This window comes from Mobula hypostoma, chromosome 1 (assembly GCF_963921235.1).
Source record: "Mobula hypostoma chromosome 1, sMobHyp1.1, whole genome shotgun sequence".
Lineage (NCBI taxonomy): Eukaryota > Metazoa > Chordata > Chondrichthyes > Myliobatiformes > Myliobatidae > Mobula > Mobula hypostoma.
Window position 1 is genome coordinate 47,728,940 of NC_086097.1, and position 22,503 is coordinate 47,751,442.

At 38.9% G+C, this 22,503-nt stretch overlaps 1 protein-coding gene across 6 annotated transcripts in view; it reads left to right on the top strand.

Annotated features, from left to right (window-relative positions):
- Positions 1-22,503, top strand: part of tdrd9 (tudor domain containing 9) — a 165,248-nt gene that overhangs the window by 21,988 nt on the left and 120,757 nt on the right. For all 6 annotated transcript variants that reach the window (XM_063047992.1, XM_063048027.1, XM_063048011.1 and 3 more), the window contains exon 4: positions 3,592-3,813. In XM_063047992.1, coding sequence (XP_062904062.1) covers positions 3,592-3,813 — 222 coding nt within the window. The remainder of the gene's footprint in view (positions 1-3,591; positions 3,814-22,503) is intronic.

Genomic DNA, 22,503 nt, shown 5'->3' on the forward strand with positions numbered 1-22,503 from the left:
CATCAATAATGTCATCAGTACACTGGAAGAAGATTTTATATTCTAAATGGAACTGTAACAAGTTCTTCAGTTATATCCTTTATTTAAAATTGTGTCACTTTTATTTTAAGGAAAATCTTTTCTTTTTCAGCTATATTCATAAACTTGTACCTGCATAAAATTGTATTAAAACTGGTCATTTGTGCTGTTTTGTGGAAGAATTTAACACTATGAAGTACAAATATCTTGTTGAGTATAACCTTGATCAAAAATAAAACACAATACATCATATAATTTCCTGCTAGCATTGCTGATTTTTTTTTGCACTTCATGGAAGTTTAAGGTCAGCTAGTCAAATATACAAACTATAGATGACCTTGCATTAAACACCAGGGTGCTCTCTTTAGTTACCTGATGAGGTAACGGTAGTCTTTGGCCAGGAGCAGATGCCATCAGATGGTGTCCACTTTTCATAGTGTTTGATCCTTAACCACTGCACTCCTGTTGGTGGGTCAGCGGTGGTGACCAAGTCACTGTCCATCTGCTCCTGACTTCCAGCACAGCTCCTCTCACCTGCTCCATAGCCAGCAAGAGGCTGTTTCTGCTTCCTCCCCCATCCTGTAGGTGGCTTGGTTCTTGCTGTTTACATCAAGGCCAGCAGAGACAGCCACCTCCATGCCAACCTTGCAGGGTACCCTCTATATCCGATCTTCACAGGGAATAGCCATGCCTCCATCCTTTGTCCCTGCACTCTTGGACTAAGGACTGGTATTTCAGGGCCTTCCTCTCGTGAGCCTCCTTGCATTCTTCCTCCCATGATACTGAGAGCTCCAGCAGGATGATTTTCTTGTCTTTGATGGATCACAGTACAATGTCTGGTTGAAGTGTGGTATGCACTACCTCTGGAAACTGCAGTTTCCTCCCCATGTTGACCCTCATCTCCCATGATTTGGCAGTTTGCAGCAGATTGGATTCAGGCCTTTTTCATATGACTGATGTGGCCTTCTCCTTGATGAAAATGACTGCCTTGTTTGCCTCTCTGCCAGCTGTCTCTTTTCACACCTGTCCCACTCCAATGTGTTAGCAAGGGACAGCAAGACCTTGTTGCAGTGCCATCTATACTATTCTTGTGTTAAAGCTGTTTTGCATCCTGACATTATGTATGTCAGTGAACCCTGCTGACCACAAAACTTGCAGTTAGGGTCTTCTCTTAGCCCCCATGTGTGCAGTTGTGATAGTGTAGGGTTAATGTCATACATGGACATCTAGGAGGAAAGAAATGCAGAACTGCTCCAGTCTCCAAAGCTCTGTCCAAGTGATCTTGAGCTTAGGAAGATCTCATTTCGTCTAGGCGCCCAATTCTACTGCCTTTTGTCCTCAGGTTCTGCCTAGACCATGTCTCATCTGTCTTTTGCCCTAGCACTCCCCCATCGTTGGAAGTGTGCAGAGCCGAGGCCTTGCCATCCTAGGCAAGAGTTGCCAGTGATGTCTCAATTACAGGGAGCTTATTGCCTGGTCTATGGCTGAGTTGGTTGCCCACTTTTGGCCTGATTTTGCTTGGTTTATTAATTTGTCTTCACAGCCCCTCAGTGTTAACACAACAGAGAAATCCGGGATGCCACCTTTCTGGATGGATGTGCTGATAGAGTGATTCCCTGTTAAGTAAGAGACCAGCCTTCTCGCAAGCACTGAGAAGGATATCTTGCACTCCATACTAAGGAGGGAGATTGTCCTAAATTGGTTGATTGCAGAGGAATCCTGTTCCTTGGGAACAAAGTACCTTCAGCCATTTTCCAGCTTGGTGCAAATTTTGGTCCAAATCTTCCTCATTATCTTCCACAACCTCCAGAGGAGTTTTGGGTATTTCTTATATACCTTGTAGAGCATACCACTTGGTCCTGGGGCGACAAATGACTTTGCTCTCTTGATAATATTCTGGACCACCTGCCACGTTCAGCTCAGTTAGTGGAATTCTTGGCTGGAAGACTTGAATTGAATTCTAGTCCCTAATTCCTACATGGATCACCGTGTGATTCCCACAGAAATTCCTCTACCTGCTGCTTTGAGTTGGTTAGGGTGCCAGATTTCCACTGGCTAAGAAGAGCCGTGGTGAACCTGAATGGGTTTTTAAACAAACTGTGCTCTCCTTCTCTCTTTCTCCCTTCTTCACTTTTGCAGCTGCTCCACCCTCCTGAGCTTGTGCAGCCGTTGCTGTAGTTTGCTGATTAGATCTTTGACACCTTTTTCATCAGGTGGACTGATTTTGAATTGTTGTTCAAGGTCTTTATCTCTCTTCTCAGGTGGCGAATCTCTCCTTCCCTCCTGTTTGGTTGCCATCATGGTTTAAGATCCCCTTTCTTCTCCAGGGGGGCCAAATCACTCTTTAGCAAAGTTGAACACAATGGTTGTGAGGAAGTTGATTTTCCTGTAGTCAGGTTCTAGCTTCTAAGATGCAATCCAGGTTGTCATCGAACTGCTTCGAAGATGCATTGTCTGAAGATCTAGGCCATCTGATCCTCGCTTTCCTTGATGAATATATTAGGGTGTAAGAGGAGGCACTCACTTGGTCTCTTCTTTGGCATTGTGGCGGCTCAGGTGCGGAGAGATCTTCAGCTGTGTGGGGTGTTTCCTGGCTGGATTTCTCCATTGTCTCACTGGATGTTGAGCCTGTGCATTGCTCTTAAGTCGTCTTCATTCTGCAGCTGGACCACCTTTGGTATATCTTGAGGCCTTTGATGTCTTTGCAGATTTTGCCGCAAAGGGACGTTGCAATGAATGGCTCCCCAGTCAGTGTTGTTTGCTTGATCCTTCATGTTATCATATTTCCAGTCCTGGCCATTGCCTTTATGTCTGTCCTATTGAATCTATCATCCTCCCCCACCCTGGAGACTCTGTGGTTTTTACTTATTTACTTCATCTGTAGCTTGTATGGTGCCCTCTTGTGAGTGTTACACTCAAGGTTGCTAGCTTTGTCTGCCTGTGCTAGTCTTTCTTGGAGGTCAGCTGTCTTTCCAGTGTCACCGATCTTTCTCATTTCCCATCCAGTTTTTCCTGGAAATCACTAGCGAACCAGATGTCACTTGCATCATACACCAGGATACTCTCTAGAGTTGACTGATAAGGTAACCACAACATTTGGCCAGCAGTATACGGTATACAATCTTAAATTTATTGTTATATGGACATCCTTAGCAGGTCATTTATTACTCGTCTCCATTCAGCCTGGTTTCATGTAATAGTGTTTTGTATGTGGTTCCAAGTTAGTCACATTGGTCTAAGGTTGAAAGTTAGCTTTCCATCTCTGAGGAGTACTAATGAATCACTTTGTAACATGCATCATTAAATGGTAGGGTGTAAGTTTTCTAATTTACGCTTCTGAATAAATTTCTCCCTCCTGTTGGATTTAATTTGCATATTTTACTACCGTTGTTGATGTGAAGGTTCAATGTCTGCAATAAATTTCTTTTCATCTGAGGTAAACTGATAACTGCTTTTTGTTTCTCCATCTTGTAACTTCATGTCAGATTCTGGAGTCTCATTTCAGATTATTTTTTTCAGGTTCTGCATTTTACACCACATCTGCATTTATTACTACTTGTTTTGTAATTGCAGTTAATTAATCTCATTGAAAACAATTCAGTCGTCATCATTCAAGGTGCTACTGGTAGTGGCAAGAGTACACAACTACCACAATATATTCTTGAATACTACTTAAGAAAAAATGCATTCTGCAATATTGTAGTAACACAACCACGAAAAATTGGAGCAATCAGTATTGCACGGTGGATCTGCAAAGAACGTCATTTGTTTCTGGGAGGCTTGGTTGGGTATCAGGTATGTTAATGTTTTTGGCACTTTTTAAAAAATATTTTTGTTTGTAAATTTATGTTGGTTGTGAAACTTTTATTTGGTATGTTTTGTTGTGATTGTTTAAGCTAATTGGCATTGAATAAGCTTTAACCTCACACTCAATTTACCCAGATCTTGAAAACTTATTTTACTGTGCCTCTAGTCTCCTGCTGTGTGTTCTGCGATATCTAGATCTCTACTACTACTACTACTACTGCTACTACGACGTCGACTCAGGCCTAGGGGGCCGGCGTCGGGCACGATAACGGACTCTCCACTTCTCCCTCTCCCTCATCAGTGTGTTCAGTTCATCTACATTAGCCGTGCCGCTGTCTTCTAGGAGCGTGTTGACCATAGTCTTGTGAGGGCGCACAGGATTCATCCTCCCGTGCTTGGGCTCCCATATGATGACTAGGCTGGCAGGTACATCGAGGTGGCGTAGACAGTTCCCCGCTATTTGCAGTCTTCTCGCCTCGATTTTAGTGGAGAGCATCAGTAGATTATAGAGCTCAACGTTCGTCATGCGCTGTTGCCAACTCACATCAAGAGCCATCGGGAGCACTCATGTATAGCAACCATCTAGATCTCTGGTAGATTGTTAAGACTGTACTCTTGACAGGCATTGATGGCTAAAGGGGGGAAGGGTTCAACTACATGTTTTGTTTTTAAAAGATCAAATTGTAATAATGTTCAGAAAGTTGAGAACTATTAAATTGGTTTTTAATTAAAAGATAATTAAAATACAAATGCTGTAATTTTTAAACAATGAGGTGAAATAATGGTAACTTGCGCCCTTCACCTTTTCTTTGCATTCCTGTAATCATGATTGGAAATAGATTGAATCTTTCATATTGGGGAATTCCAGGTAGGCTGGACTGCAGTTCAGAATTAACGTCATTTGGCTTATGGTGGTTTGTGTCATTATCTGGTTTTCAAAGATTAAGTGCTGGTAGTTTTCAGCAAGGGCCTGCCCCATTTTTTTTAACCAGGTGTTCACAATAATGTGTTTTGTTTTGCAAAATACCAAACTAACTAATTATTGCTTAACTTCCTATCAGTAAAAAGTACTGATTTGGGAAGAACTCCCCTGTCACAACAAATTCTGTTTCTCAGCAACTTTTTCTGAACGTTGTATGACAATATACCAGATTATTTGGCGTCGTATGTGACTGTAAGATTTTTAGATCACTCATTCAACTATTCAAAGATTCAAAGTACATTTATTATCAAAAGTGTGTAAGCAGTACACAACCCTGAAATTCGTCTTCTCTACAGACAGCCATGAAACAAAGAAAACCAAGCTGTTCAAAGAAAACATCAAACCCTTCGCCATGTGCAAAAAAACCACACCACGCAAATGGCAATAAAAAAAGAGCAGAAAACAATATAAAAAACAATGTGCCAGTCGTACATGCAGCCTGTTACAGTTGCTCCGTCTTGTTTCTTACTTTTTTAACTTGGGTTATTGTATTTTTTTCTCACGGTAACACGTTGAAGCTGCACCCTCTCTAACATGCTGGTGGAGAGAGTTTTACTTGTTTTTTTAGCGCTAGAAATAGTTACATTCGGACACGCCTCATTAGCATGGCAGCAGGATGGCCGCATTGTTTATTCCAGGGACCAGCTGATTGTGCTTATGCTGGCCAGATTAGCGAACAGAGCGTCGGACGCCCCTGCTGAAATCTGGAGGTAAACACACAGAGGATGCAGAGGGGGATCAAAAAGGCGAGAGAAGAGGACTGGGTCGAGACAACAGAGGCTTATGGAGAAGAGAAGTTATAAGCCGTGTCTCCCCTCTCTGATCATGGGCAATGTGAAATCGCTGGGTAATAAAATGGACGAATTGACGGCGCTTGTCAGGAGTCAGAGAACATTTCGGGAAAGCAGTGTCATGTGCTTTACTGAAATGTGGCTGCACGAGGACATACCCGATCAAAGCGTTTCCATAGAGGGCTTCCAGACCGTTCGAGCTGACCGGAATTGCACTCAGAGCGGTAAGCGTAAAGGAGGGGGGCTTGTGGTTCTGGTAAACAACAGATGGTGCAATCCTGGTCATATTACAATCAAGGAACGTGTTTGTAGCCGGGATATTGAACTTTTTGCTGTTGGACTCCGGCCATATTATTTGCCAAGGGAAATCTCGCAATCAATTGTGGTTGTTATGTACATCCCTCCCTCTGCCAACCCGACGTTGGCGTGTAACATCATTTACACCGTCAAAGCCAGATTACAAACCCAGCACCCGAGTGCCCTCATTACCATCTCAGTGACTTCAACCATGTTACCATGGCTAGAACACTGCCCAACTTCACGCAGTATGTGAGCTGTACAACCAGAGGGGAGAGGGCTCTGGATTTGATGTACGCTAACGTTAAGGATGCATACAGCTCCTCTTCCCTCCCCCCATTGGGAAGGTCTGATCACAACCTGGTGCATCTAAAACCCTGCTACGTGCCCCTGCTGAAGAGTAAACCTGCAACCTCGAGGACAGTGAGGAAATGGTCGGAGGAGGCTTATGAGGTGCTCCAGGGTTGTTTAGAGGTGACAGATTGGCAGGCACTCTGTGAGCCACATTGGGAGGATATTGATGGGCTCACAGAGTGCATCACTGATTACATCAGCTTCTGTGTGGACTGCAATGTTCCGACAAGAACTGTCCTTTGTTATTCAAATAACAAGCCATTGGTAACAAAGGACATTAATGACATCCTGAACGCTAAAAAGAGGGCGTTTAGAGATGGAAATAGGGAGGAGCTGAGGGCAATACAGAGTGACCTGAAAGCCAGGATCAGGGAGGCTTAAGACAGGTACAGGAGGAAGCTTGAGTGGAAACTCCAGCAGAACAACATGAGTCAGGTCTGGAGTGGGATGAGGACCATCACTGGGTTCCGGCAGACTAGCAACAGAGGAGCTGAAGGCAGTGTGGACAGGGCCAATGAACTTAACCTGTTCTTTAACAGATTTGACATTGTGGCCCCTGCCCATCCCCCACGAGTCATCTGTTGTCGGCCCCCAACCAACACATATTCCACTCTCCCCTCCTACCCCTCCTCGCAGTCCCCCACCGTGCTCTCATGACTATACCCCTTCCCCACACGAAACCACCACAGTGGGCTTCACAGCTGAACAGGTGAGAAGACAGCTGAAACTTCTCAACCGAAGCAAGGCTGCAGGACTGGATGGTGTCAGTACCAGGGTACTCAAAGCCTGTGCCCCTCAGCTATGTGGAGTACTTCGCCATGTCTGCAACCTGAGCCTGAGGCTCCGGAGGGCTCCTGTGCTGTGGAAGACGTCCTGCCTCGTCCCTGTGCCAAAGACGCCGCGCCCCAGCGGCCTCAATGACTACAGACCGGTGGCATTGACCTCCCACATCATGAAGACACCGGAGAGACTTGTTCTGGAGCTGCTTCGGCCTATGGTCAGGCCACACTTAGATCCCCTCCAGTTCGCCTACCAGCCCCGACTAGGAGTTGAGGATGCCATCGTCTACCTGCTGAACTGTGTCTACGCCCACCTGGACAAGCCAGCGAGCACTGTGAGGGTCATGTATTTTGACTTCTCCAGTGCGTTCAACACCATCCGCCCTGCTCTGCTGGGGGAGAAGCTGACAGCGATGCAAGTGGATGCTTTCCTGGTGTCATGGATCCTTGATTACCTGACTGGCAGACCACAGTACGTGTGCTTGCAACACTGTGTGTCCGACAGAGTGATCAGCAGCACTGGGCTTCCACAGGGGACTGTCTTGTCTCCCTTTCTCTTCACCATTTACACCTCGGACTTCAGTTACTGCACAGAGTCTTGTCATCTTCAGAAGTTTTCGGATGACTCTGCCATAGTTGGATGCATCAGCAAGGGAGATGAGGCTGAGTACAGGGCTACGGTAGGAAACTTTGTCACATGGTGTGAGCAGAATTATCTGCAGCCTAATGTGAAAGAGATTAAGGAGCTGGTGGTAGACCTGAGGAGAGCTAAGGTACTGGTGACCCCTGTTTCCATCTAGGGGGTCAGTGTGGACATGGTGGAGGATTACAAATACCTGGGGATACGAATTGACAATAAACTGGACTGGTCAAAGAACATTGAGGCTGTCTACAAGAAGGGTCAGAGCCGTCTCTATTTCCTGAGGAGACTGAGGTCCTTTAACATCTGCCGGACGATGCTGAGGATGTTCTACAAGTCTGTGGTGGCCAGTGCTATCATGTTTGCTGTTGTGTGCTGGGGCAGCAGGCTGAGGGTAGCAGACACCAACAGAATCAACAAACTTATTCGTAAGGCTAGTGATGTTATGGAGATGGAACTGGACTGTCTGATGGTGGTGTCTGAAAAGAGGATGCTGTCCAAGTTGCATGCCATCTTGGACAAAGTCTCCCATCCACTACATAATGTACTGGTTGGGCACAGGAGTACATTCAGCCAGAGACTCATTCCACCGAGATGCAGCACAGAGCGTCATAGGAAGTCATTCCTGCCTGTGACCATCAAACTTTACAACTACTCCCTTGGAGGGTCAGACACCCTGAGCCAATAGGCTGGTCCTGGACTTATTTCATAATTTACTGGCATAATTTACATACTACTATTTAACCATTTATGGTTCTATTACTATTTATTATTTATGGTGCAATCCTGACAAAGGGTTCCGGCCCGAAATGTCGATTGATCTTTTCCTCTGATGCTGCCTGACCTGCTGAGTTCCTCCAGCGTGTTGTGAGTGTAACAAAAACCAATTTCCCCCGGGATCAATAAAGTATGACTATGACTAAAACAAATCAAAGGAGTCCAGGCATATTCAATTCAGCTGAGTGTTTATTATTTGCAGGATGTGGTGATTCATTCATAAAGTCTCCACATTTTCATCTGCAAAATATTATCTGATTAAACTGGTGTTTCCACTTATTACTGAAATCTTCTCTGCAAAATTTATTATCTCTAGGCTTAGCTATTGTTCTGTATTTCAAGCCACCCTCTACATACTATACTTCATAAACTCGTGTCTCAATTTGCACTCTCCCATTCATCCATCACTCCTCTATCTATTGATCTCATCAGTTCCCATTTAAGCAAAGCCTTGATGTTTACACTATATGTTCACCAGTTAGTTTTTGCCTGTCCCTCCATAGTTTTATGCCCTTTTAATCTTGCAACCCTACCTCCAAATATGGACTTGTCCAATTTTGACCTCCAGATTGGTTTGTGTGGATCATTTTATCATTGGCTCTATTGGATTTGTTCAGGTGACAAGTCTAGTAGGACTGGAATTGCCCTTCTAGTAGTTAAGTCTCCCTATTCCTGTTGCATTTAAAGTGCTTTTTGCTCCGCCTTCTGTTCACCTTTCCTGTTGCTGCTGTGCTTCAATATCATATCTTTCACCAATAATGTTCTTGTAGTAAAATGTGCCAAGGTATTTTACTTCAAGGAAAATCTGAATTGCAAGTTCTGTTCTTGCTATTTAGTTTGATAGAATTGTTATTTTACAGCAACTTAATGTATTTGCCTCCAAGCTTAAAAAGTAGCATGCCAATGAATACAGAAAAGAGCTACAGTTAGCCAAAATGATTTGGATCTAAGTATGTTTGGAGCATGTTGAATAAAACTCAACTGCATTTGTCACCTTTAACCTTTGAGGACTCTTTAAGTACTAGCGAAGAGCAATATGATCTTTGTAGTCACAAGACATTATGAGAATCTTTTGTTGTGGGACAGTGAACAGCCCTGTTCTGGAAACAATGCTTAATTACAGTTAGTTTTCATTTTCCATCTTTTGATTCCTATTCAATACCTTTTGTTTCAGTTCTGCTATGTGTCAGCCTTTCTGAGCTTGCTGCTCATCATTCTAAACTCCAGAGATTATGGGCCTTATCCAGACTATTTCTAAACTAAGTGTTTTAATAAGTAGCTAGAATCTATACACAGAATTCCAGTTACTGTGTAATTGCAATGAAACTTCACTACCTTTCCCTCCTTTGTCCTCATTTACTTTTCTGGTAACTTGTACTTGCATGATGACTTAGTTCCTTGTACCATTCAGCTCTTAGCTCTCTAAGTGGCAATTTTCAGTCATCTTATACCATTTAATTAATATTCTGCTTTTGCAAATGTAGAAAATCTCCTCTGCTTCTTTCATCTGCTATTTCTGAATACTTATTTAAATTGAGTGCATTCTTTACAAACTCATGTAATCTTCCTCCCAGCATATTTTCTGACCAATATTTGTATGCAATACACCTTTCATTTGTTATAAACATGAAATACCTGAGACCACACCAATGCAGGTTTCCACTAATTGCAGTTTTCCAACTTGATAGTGACCTATTTACTCCATTAATCCTATCCAAGCTATTATACTGCCTTCCACACCATGAACCCTTGTCTTCCATGCTTCTTTGATATAATGACTTGTTGAATGTATTTTGGCAATCTAGATTTCTTGGTATTGGATCAATGTTTATTTTCTGATCCTTGGGGTTCTTCCAGGAAGCGAGAACGATGAGCAGTCTTAATTCTTACAGTCATTTATTTTACAGTACAAATGAACATACAAGCACTAAGCAAACTAAAGAGCTGAGAAATGGAGCTAAGACGAATGAAAAGCAGTCAGAAGCTAAAGATGAAAGAAAATACAGATGGCACCTCTGGGGAAAAATCCATTACTTGTAATAAAAGAAAACAGAAATTCCTTGGATAAAATAAAACAATCAATGATAGCACAATTACATCACATAGGTATTGTGCTAATTCATAGCCACTGAAAAGTGAGCACTTCTTTCCTCCCCCTTTCCACTATCTGTAGGGATTGCTCCCTACATGACTCGCTTGTCCATTCATCCCTCCCTACTGATCTTCCTCCCGGTACTAATCCTTGCAAGCAGAGCAAGTGCCATACCTGCCTCTACAGCTCCTCCCTCACTACATTTCAGGGCCCCAAACTGTCCTTTCAGTTGAGGTGACACTTCACTGGTGAGTCCATTGGGGGTTATCTGCTGTATCCATTGTTCCTGAGGTGGCCTCCTGTATATTGGTGAGACCCGATGAAGATTAGGAGATAGCTTCGCCGAGCACCTATGCTTTGTCTGCCAAAAAAAAGGTAGGATCTCCCGGTTGCCATCCATTTCAATTCTACTTTCCATTCCCATTCTAACATAGCCATCCATAGCTTCCTCTACTGCCACGCTCAGGTTGGAGGAGTAATACCTTGTATTCCATTTGGGTAACCTCCAACCTGATGGCATGAACATAGATTTTTTGAATTTGCAGTAATGTTCCTCCCCCTGCCTTCTCCTGCACCATTCCCCATTCCTATTGCCCTCTCTCACTTTTTCTCCTTACCTGCCCATCATCTCCCTCTGCTCCTCCCCCTTCTTCCATGGTCTTCAACCAGATTTCCCCTACTCGTGCCCTTTAACTCTTTCACCAATCAACTTTCCAGCTCTCTACTTCACTCCTCCCTCCTACCAGTTTCACCTATCACCTACCACCTGTACATCTTCCTCCCCTGCCCCCATCGTTTTTCTGACGTCTCATCTTTTTTTCTCCAGTCTTGATGAAGCGTCTCGCCCCAAAACATCGACTGTTTACTCTTTTCCATAGATTCTGCCTGGCCTGCTGAGTTCCTCCAGCTTTTTCTGTGTGTTGCTTTGGTTTCCAGCATCTGCAGATTTTCTCTTGACGGTGATCAACTATTAATTTAACTGCTATACCATTTTCTGCCAGTAACTGGGGATGACGCTCCACATACTGTGGAAAAATGCATGAGTTTGTTAAAAATTTCAAGTGATTAAAATACAACTTGTAGTCTTACTATGAAAAGTATTTGAAAAAGCTGTGATTTCCAACATTGGTTACATCTTAGAGTTATCTACATCTGTCATTGACTTTTGTAAAGCTATGTGACTGCTTTATCATGTTTCATGAGATCTGAGTGTCCTGTTTACAGCTAATTCGCCCATTCTGAATTTACAGTGTTCTGCTCACTAAGGATCAACTCTGATATCACTGTCAAATCAGAGTGGTTCTGTTTTGGCAAACTGGCCTGTATCTCTTAGACTAAGTGTCAACTTTCAGACATGTCCTTGTACTTGCGGCTGAGCTAGGTTATTGCCTCCCAGACCAGATCTTTCCTCCCAGATTCTATCCTTATGGTGTCCTAAACCATAAAGCCTGCTATCGCTTCATTGCTCTGCAAACACGACTGTTTGCGCAAACCACTGCTTCAGCCTGGCCTTGCAATAATTGTTTTCTTCTTTCTTGACTCCCTGTGTCTTCCGGCTTTTGTCCCTGCCATTTTAACAAACTTGACAAATGCTGCAAATGCTGGTATGTTGAGTTTAGAGGCATGCTGGCTGTCAAAATCTAGGAGAAATGGACAAATGCTTGGAGTTATACTGGCACAAAAATGGGTCCTTCAGTCCATTATCCATGATGACTGTCGAGCAACCATTTATGCTAATCCCAGTTTATTCATCCTGCATTACCATTCCTTCTCTTCGTGCTACCCGACTTAGTTTCCCCAGCATTCTGTATGTGTTGCTCAAGATTTCCAGTGTCTACAGAATTTCATGTGTTTGAGTTTCTACTGTTTATTTACATGTTAGTGGTAATATACAGTAGCCAATTAATTTACTGGACTTTTGTATATGGTAGGAATCTGGAGACTGGAAGAAATCCAGTAAACCACAGGGAGATCATAAAAACAGCACCAGAAGTCAGGATTGAAAGCAGGTAGTTAGAGATGTCAAGCAGTAGCTCCAATAGTGTCAATTAGTGCTTGTGTAATTTCATTCTTAAAATTTTCAGGCAATCAAAAGGCAGAAATTATATGGAAAATGAAAACATAAAGATTAAAGTAACTTTTATCTTACAAGAAAATTTTTTAAAAATGAAGGTGCTATTTAGAAGTATAACATAATCCTGGAAACTATAGACCAATGAGTCTCAAGTCAGTGGTAGGGAAGTTACTGGAGAGAATTGTTAAGGGATAGGATTTATGAGCATTTGGAAAATTATTGCCTAATTAGAGAGAGCCAGCATAGCTTTGTGTGGGACAAGTCGTGTCTAACTAACTTGATTGAAGTTTTTGACAAGGTCATGATGGTGTTTGATGAAGGTAGAGCAGTGGATGTTGTCCACTTGGATTTTTTTTTTATTTTTTTTTATTTTATATATATCAATGGAAAAAAAAAGAAAAAAAAACCCCCAAAAAAAAACCCACCGTGCAACTAACTAAAAGCAAAGCAAAGCAATGGGCTAACTTGAAACCAAACAGAGTTAAACTTAAAATCACGTCCTCAATCCCGACCTCCATTAAAACAGTGAAAAAAAAACAAGAAGGGTAAATATTACATTAAATGAAAATATCGAATAAAAGGTCCCCAAATCTGTTCAAATTTAAATGAAGAGTCATGAAGGTTACTTCTAATTTTCTCCAGATTCAAACATAAAATCGTCTGAGAAAACCAAAAAAAGGTAGTTGGAGCATTAAGCTCTTTCCAATGTTGTAAAATACATCTTTTCGCCATTAAAGTAAGAAATGCAATCATTCTACGGGCTGAAGGGGAAAGATTACTAGAAATTTTAGGTAGTCCAAAGATAGCAGTAATAGGGTGAGGAGAGATATCTATATTTAATACCTTAGAAATAATATTGAAAATATCTCTCCAAAAAGTTTCCAAAGTAGGGCAAGACCAAAACATATGAGTTAAAGAGGCTATCTGCCCCGAACATCTATCACAGAAAGGATTAATATGCGAGTAAAAACGCGCTAACTTATCTTTGGACATATGTGCTCTATGCACCACTTTAAATTGAATTAGGGAATGTTTAGCACAAATAGAAGAAGTATTAACTAATTGTAAAATCTGCCCCCAATCATCCACAGAAATGGTAAGCCCCAATTCCTGTTCCCAATCTACCCTAATCTTATCAAATGGAGCTTTCCTGAGTTTCATAATAATATTATAAATCATAGCCGATGCACCTTTCTGACATGGATTAAGGTTAATTATCGAATCTAAAATATATATAGGAGGAAGCATTGGAAAAGAAGGAAGTATAGTACTTAGAAAATTTCTAACTTGTAAATATCTAAAAAAATGTATTCTTGATAGGTTATATTTATTAGATAATTGTTCAAAAGACATAAGGGAACCATCTAAAAATAAATCCAAAAACCGTAAAATACCCTTAGTCTTCCAAGTTTGAAAAGCGCGATCCGTAAAAGAGGGAGGAAAAAATATGTTACCTAAAATAGGAATCGCTAACCCGAATTGATTAAGATCAAAAAATTTTCTGAATTGAAACCAAATACGCAAAGCATATTTAACGATCGGGTTAGAAACCTGCTTAAGGCGTTTCGAATCAAAAGGAAGAGATGAACCTAAAATAGAACCAAGTGTATAACCCTGAACAGATTGTAATTCCAATGCTACCCATTTAGGAATAGATAGTATATCCCGGTCAAGTAACCAAAATTTCATATGTCGAATATTAATAGCCCAATAATAAAATCTAAAGTTAGGTAATGCTAAACCTCCATCTCTCTTAGCTTTCTGTAAATGTATTTTACCCAGTCTCGGATTCTTATTCTGCCAAATAAATGAAGAAATTTTAGAGTCGACTTTATCAAAAAAAGATTTAGGAACGAAAATTGGTAATGCCTGAAACACATATAAAAATTTTGGCAAAAAAAACATCTTAACTGCATTAATACGACCAATCAAAGTTAAATATAAAGGAAACCATTTAGATGAAAGTTGAGTAATATGGTCTATTAATGGTAAAAAGTTAGTCTTAAATAAATCTTTATGTTTACAAGTAATTTTAATCCCAAGATATGAAAGGTAATTATTAATCAATTTAAATGGAAATTTATAATATAAGGGAAGATGTTTATTAATCGGAAAAAGTTCACTCTTACTAAGATTTAATTTATAACCTGAGAAAAGACCAAATTGTGCTAATAACTCTAAAACAGCAGGAATAGATCTCTCAGGATTAGAAATATATAAAAGTAAATCATCAGCATAGAGTGATAATTTATGGGACTTTAATCCCCGAGTTATCCCAGTAATATTTGAAGATTCTCGAATAGCAATTGCAAGAGGTTCTAATGCAATATCAAATAATAGGGGACTAAGAGGACAGCCTTGTCGAGTACCACGAAAGAGAGGGAAAAAAGGTGAGTTTAAAGAGTTAGTACGAACCGAGGCTACAGGGGAGTGATATAACAGTTTAATCCAGGATATAAATTTCAGGCTAAAATTAAACATTTCAAGCACCTTAAATAAATAAGGCCATTCTACTCTATCAAAAGCTTTCTCGGCATCTAAAGAAATAACACACTCAGGAACATTTTGTGAGGGAGTATAAACGATATTTAACAATGTACGAATATTATAAAAAGAGTAACGACCTTTAATAAAACCCGTTTGGAGGAGACTTCCGGTAGCGCTCATGGAGTGAAGTCGCGTTCTTGACTCGCTCCATTACCTCTGAGTTTTTTCTCTCTATGGTCAGCTATACTTTAATTAACTATTAAGGCATCAATTTTTACAATACTTTGAATTAAACTGAATTCTCTGACAATTGGATGGAACTTAGATCTGCTATGTCTAAGAACGGGAAAGACGGCAAGGATGGTAAACCTCCGGTTAAACCGAAAGCTACGGATCTCCCTCCGACTGAATCACCGGTGACTTTGGAAGCTATATCGGAGTTAATTCAGAGGGAAATTTCAACCTCTGTTAGGGAGATGATTCGTACAGAAATTATGGGCTTTGTTAAAGACCTGATTCATATGGAAATCTCAACTAAGTTCCAGAAAATTGCCGATTTAATTGATAAGATGCAAACATGTATTGCGGAACATCAGTCGGCTATATCTGGTCTTCAAAAATCCGCGCAACAAAGTGAGCTTAAGATGGGGAAAGTCGAAGAAACAATTAATGTAATGAAGAAGAAACTTGACTTTTTGACTTTTAAAAACTCTGACTTGGAATCTAGAATGCGACGGCAGAATTTACGAATGATTGGCGTCAGGGAAGCCGTGGAAGCTAACAACCCTATGAAATATTTCTCTCAACTTTTAAAAGATGCATTCCCTACTGTATTTCCTGACCAACCACCGCTACTGGATCGTGTTCACAGAATCCCATCATACTCGTCTAGGTCAGATAGACCTAGGCATGTTATCTTACGTTTTCATTACTTTCAAGATAAGGAGAGACTGTTTCGATTCGCTCGATCTAAAGGTTTCATTGATTTTTCGGATCTTAAGTTCCGATTCGTGGAAGATTTCAGTAAACCAATCTGGGACCAACGGGTCCGTTACAGATCCGTGATGTCGGAATTCTATAAGATGGATTTAAGACCAGCGCTGCTGTACCCTGCACGTCTAAGGATTCGCATGTTAGATGGAGCTCTTCGTTTTTTTGATTCTCCATCGGATGCCCAGAGTTATCTGGATCAACTTTCATCTTCAACATCTTAATTGCCTTTTTTTAATTTTCTCCGTTGATCGGAGGCTGTGAATTGGTTGGTTTTAACTTTTCTGTGCCCTATTTGGGCAGAAAAGTTTACTTTCGATTTCTTAATATGGCTGCTAAACTTTCTTTTTAACTGCGTCATTTCTTTCTTTTCCCAGGGGATTCTGGGTGGTTACTTCCCTTTTGTCATCTTACGTATTTCCTGTGCGGCCTTAAATTTTGTAGTTTTTTTTAAATTTTATTCTGTTTTGCTTTTTATAATCATTTTATGTTAATAATCCTATTTTTTTTGTTGCTGTGTCTATTCATGAGTTTGAGGTTTATTGTGGTTTTTTTTAATATATACTTTCCGGCTTTTGTTCTGTTCTGTGTGTATTTTAATTGAGTTAACTTTTTTTTACTTATTTTTTACTGTTTTACAATTAGCTGATCCTTTTCATATTTATACCTTTTTTTTAGGGAGCGTATACCGGAAGTCATGGGGGTAGTTTTAGCGCTTGCTTCTTTCTGGCGGGTCTGCTTTAGATTTCGCCTTGGGGTCCTGGGGTGGGGGGCGGTGGGAGGGGCTTCACGTTTTAGTTTGTTTCTCTTTGGGCTATATACATTATTGAAGTATTGGTTACGTCCTTTTCCCCGGTATCTTTTGTATGTTCTGTTTCCTCTCCGGGTCTGTGGGTCGCGCCTATTGTCAATCCTCCTTGTTATGGGTTGACTTTAGGATTTATGGAGTCTATTATTAATTTTGTCTCCTGGAATACTAATGGTCTTAATCATCCTATTAAAAGGAAAAAAGTTTTTAAAGTGTTCCGGAGACTTAAAGCACAAATTTTATTTTTACAAGAGACCCATGTACGGAGGGGGGACAGACTACGTTTTTTCAAATTTTGGAAGGGACAACAATTTCATTCGAACTCCAATGCTAAGATTCGAGGCGTCTCTATCTTTATAGACTCCTCAGTTACTTTTATACAACAGGATATTATCTCTGATCCGAATGGTAGATTTTTATTGGTTAGTGGTTTATTATTTAATAAAAAAGTAGTTTTGGTTAATGTTTATGCTCCTAATATGGATTGTCCGGAATTTTATAAATCATTGTTTGATCAGTTTCCGAATTTGAACGAGTTTTCATTGATTTGGGGCGGAGATCTTAATACCTGTTTATCTCCAGCTTTGGACCGTTCGGCTCCTTTACGGACTTTACCTAATAAATCTGCAAATTTGATTAATTTTTTCCTTTCTGATTCTGGGTCGACGGACATTTGGCGTTTCCTGCATCCTCAGGAAAAAGATTTTTCCTTCTTTTCACATGTTCATCATTCCTATTCAAGAATTGATTATTTTTTCATTGATTCTCGTCTCATTTCTTCAGTGATTAAATGTGATTATGATTCTATAACCATTTCGGATCATGCTCCACTTAAGCTTTCTATTAAAATTATGGCCAATATACCAAACAATAGACAATGGCGTTTTAATTCGCTGTTGCTTCAGGACTCGGACTTTGTTAATTTTATGAATGAACAGATTGAGCTTTTTTTTACAATTAACCATACAGAAGATATTTCGGTTAACACTCTTTGGGACACTTTTAAAGCCTATATTCGGGGTCAGATTATTTCGTATTCCGTTGCTTTGAGGAAGAAACAGAAGCAGGAGGAGATGGTAATTGTGGACAAGATTAAAGAAATTGATAAGAAATATGTTATGGCTCCTTCTGAGGAGCTATACAAACAAAGAACTGAACTTCAAATGGAACACAGTTTACTACTCTCGTCCTCGATTGTAAACCAATTAAAGAAAACAAGAAGTGATTTTTATGTTCACAGTGATAAAATTGGCAAGCTGCTGGCTAATCAATTGAAATCTAATTATGTTAAATCTCAAATCAATCAGATTTATAACCAAAATGATCGATTGATATTGGATCATGTGGGGATTAATCAAACCTTTTGTGATTTTTATTCTTCTTTATACCAATCAGAGTCTCCTCGAGATTCTAAATATATGAATGATTTTTTAGATAAGTTAGACTTCCCTCTGATTTCACAGGATATGTCTTCTTTATTAGATACTTCCATTACAATGGATGAGATTAAGAATGTTATTTTTTCTATGAATCTGGGGAAAGCTCCTGGCCCTGATGGGTTTACCGTTGAATTTTATAAATGTTTTGCTTCTTTATTGATTCCTTGGCTCTATAAGGTTTTTGAGGCTTCTTTGAAACTTGGTAAACTTCCGGAATCTTTTAATAGAGCATCAATTTCTTTAATACTAAAGAAGGATAAAGACCCTGCTCAATGTGCATCTTATAGACCAATATCTTTATTAAATGTTGATTCTAAAGTTTTTTCTAAGTTATTAGCAAATAGACTAGAAAAAGTACTCCCTTCTATTATTTCGGAAGACCAAACGGGTTTTATTAAAGGTCGTTACTCTTTTTATAATATTCGTACATTGTTAAATATCGTTTATACTCCCTCACAAAATGTTCCTGAGTGTGTTATTTCTTTAGATGCCGAGAAAGCTTTTGATAGAGTAGAATGGCCTTATTTATTTAAGGTGCTTGAAATGTTTAATTTTAGCTTGAAATTTATATCCTGGATTAAACTGTTATATTACTCCCCTGTAGCCTCGGTTCGTACTAACTCCTTAAACTCACCTTTTTTTCCTCTCTTTCGTGGTACTCGACAAGGCTGTCCTCTTAGTCCCCTATTATTTGATATTGCATTAGAACCTCTTGCAATTGCTATTCGAGAATCTTTAAATATTACTGGGATAACTCGGGGATTAAAGTCCCATAAATTATCACTCTATGCTGATGATTTACTTTTATATATTTCTAATCCTGAGAGATCCATTCCTGCTGTTTTAGAGTTATTAGCACAATTTGGTCTTTTCTCAGGTTATAAATTAAATCTTAGTAAGAGTGAACTTTTTCCGATTAATAAACATCTTCCCTTATATTATAAATTTCCATTTAAATTGATTAATAATTACTTTTCATATCTTGGGATTAAAATTACTTGTAAACATAAAGATTTATTTAAGACTAACTTTTTACCATTAATAGACCATATTACTCAACTTTCATCTAAATGGTTTCCCTTATATTTAACTTTGATTGGTCGTATTAATGCAGTTAAGATGTTTTTTTTGCCAAAATTTTTATATGTGTTTCAGGCATTACCAATTTTCGTTCCTAAATCTTTTTTTGATAAAGTTGACTCTAAAATTTCTTCATTTATTTGGCAGAACAAGAATCCGAGACTGGGTAAAATACATTTACAGAAAGCTAAGAGAGATGGAGGTTTAGCATTACCTAACTTTAGATTTTATTATTGGGCTATTAATATTCGACATATGAAATTTTGGTTACTTGATCGGGACATACTATTTATTCCTAAATGGGTAGCATTGGAATTACAATCTGTTCAGGGTTATACACTTGGTTCTATTTTAGGTTCCTCTCTTCCTTTTGATTCGAAACGTCTTAAGCAGGTCTCTAACCCGATAGTTAAATATGCTTTGCGCATTTGGTTTCAATTCAGAAAATTTTTTGATCTTAATCAATTTGGGTTAGCGATTCCTATTTTAGGTAACATATTTTTTCCTCCCTCTTTTACGGATCGCGCTTTTCAAACTTGGAAGACTAAGGGTATTTTACGGTTTTTGGATTTATTTTTAGATGGTTCCCTTATGTCTTTTGAACAATTATCTAACAAATATAACTTATCAAGAATACATTTTTTTAGATATTTACAAGTTAGAAATTTCCTAAGTACTATACTTACTTCCTTTCCAATGCTTCCTCCTATATATATTTTAGATTCGATAATTAACCTTAATCCATGTCAGAAAGGTGCATCGGCTATGATTTATAATATTATTATGAAACTTAGGAAAGCTCCATTTGATAAGATTAGGGTAGATTGGGAACAGGAATTGGGGCTTACCATTTCTGTGGATGATTGGGGGCAGATTTTACAATTAGTTAATACTTCCTCTATTTGTGCTAAACATTCCCTAATTCAATTTAAAGTGGTTCATAGAGCACATATGTCCAAAGATAAGTTAGCGCGTTTTTACTCGCATATTAATCCTTTCTGTGATAGATGTTCGGGGCAGATAGCCTCTTTAACTCATATGTTTTGGTCTTGCCCTACTTTGGAAACTTTTTGGAGAGATATTTTCAATATTATTTCTAAGGTATTAAATATAGATATCTCTCCTCACCCTATTACTGCTATCTTTGGACTACCTAAAATTTCTAGTAATCTTTCCCCTTCAGCCCGTAGAATGATTGCATTTCTTACTTTAATGGCGAAAAGATGTATTTTACAACATTGGAAAGAGCTTAATGCTCCAACTACCTTTTTTTGGTTTTCTCAGACGATTTTATGTTTGAATCTGGAGAAAATTAGAAGTAACCTTTATGATTCTTCATTTAAATTTGAACAGATTTGGGGACCTTTTATTCGATATTTTCATTTAATGTAATATTTACCCTTCTTGTTTTCTCTTCACTGTTTTAATGGAGGTCGGGATTGAGGACGTGATTTTAAGTTTAACTCTGTTTGGTTTCAAGTTAGCCCATTGCTTTGCTTTGCTTTTAGTTAGTTGCACGGTGGGTTTTTTTTTTGGGGTTTTTTTTTTCTTTTTTTCCATTGATATATATAAAATCTAGTATACTATTATGTTATCTTGGTTTCTTATGCTTAAATTACATTGTTTGTAGTATTTTCTTTTTGGTATTGTTATCTTTTGGAATTTTATTATACTTTAACATTGTATTAATGTTTATATGGCTTACCTTTTTTGTATACTTACTCAATAAAAAGATTTAAAAAGAAAGAATAAAACCCGTTTGGTCTTCCGAAATAATAGAAGGAAGTACTTTTTCTAGTCTATTTGCTAATAACTTAGAAAAGACTTTAGAATCAACATTTAATAAAGATATTGGTCTATAAGATGCACATTGAGCAGGATCTTTATCCTTCTTTAGTATTAAAGAAATTGATGCTCTATTAAAAGATTCCGGAAGTTTACCAAGTTTCAAAGAAGTCTCAAAAACCTTATAGAGCCAGGGAATCAATAAAGAAGCAAAACATTTATAAAATTCAACGGTAAACCCATCAGGGCCAGGAGCTTTCCCCAGATTCATAGAAAAAATAACATTCTTAATCTCATCCATTGTAATGGAAGTATCTAATAAAGAAGACATATCCTGTGAAATCTGAGGAAAGTCTAACTTATCTAGAAAATCATTCATATATTTAGAATCTCGAGGAGACTCTGATTGATATAAAGAAGAATAAAAATCACAAAAGGTATGATTAATCCCCACATGATCCAATATCAATCGATCATTTTGGTTATAAATCTGATTGATTTGAGATTTAACATAATTAGATTTCAATTGATTAGCCAGCAGCTTGCCAATTTTATCACTGTGAACATAAAAATCACTTCTTGTTTTCTTTAATTGGTTTACAATCGAGGACGAGAGTAGTAAACTGTGTTCCATTTGAAGTTCAGTTCTTTGTTTGTATAGCTCCTCAGAAGGAGCCATAACATATTTCTTATCAATTTCTTTAATCTTGTCCACAATTGCCATCTCCTCCTGCTTCTGTTTCTTCCTCAAAGCAACGGAATACGAAATAATCTGACCCCGAATATAGGCTTTAAAAGTGTCCCAAAGAGTGTTAACCGAAATATCTTCTGTATGGTTAATTATAAAAAAAAGCTCAATCTGTTCATTCATAAAATTAACAAAGTCCGAGTCCTGAAGCAACAGCGAATTAAAACGCCATTGTCTATTGTTTGGTATATTGGCCATAATTTTAATAGAAAGCTTAAGTGGAGCATGATCCGAAATGGTTATAGAGTCATAATCACATTTAATCACTGAAGGAATGAGACGAGAATCAATAAAAAAATAATCAATTCTTGAATAGGAATGATGAACATGTGAAAAAAAGGAAAAATCTTTTTCCTGAGGATGCAGAAAACGCCAAATATCCGTCGACCCAGAATCAGAAAGGAAAAAATTAATCAAATTTGCAGATTTATTAGGTAAAGTCCGTAAAGGAGCTGAACGGTCCAAAGCTGGAGATAAACAGGTATTAAGATCTCCGCCCCAAATCAATGAAAACTCGTTCAAATTCGGAAACTGATCAAACAATGATTTATAAAA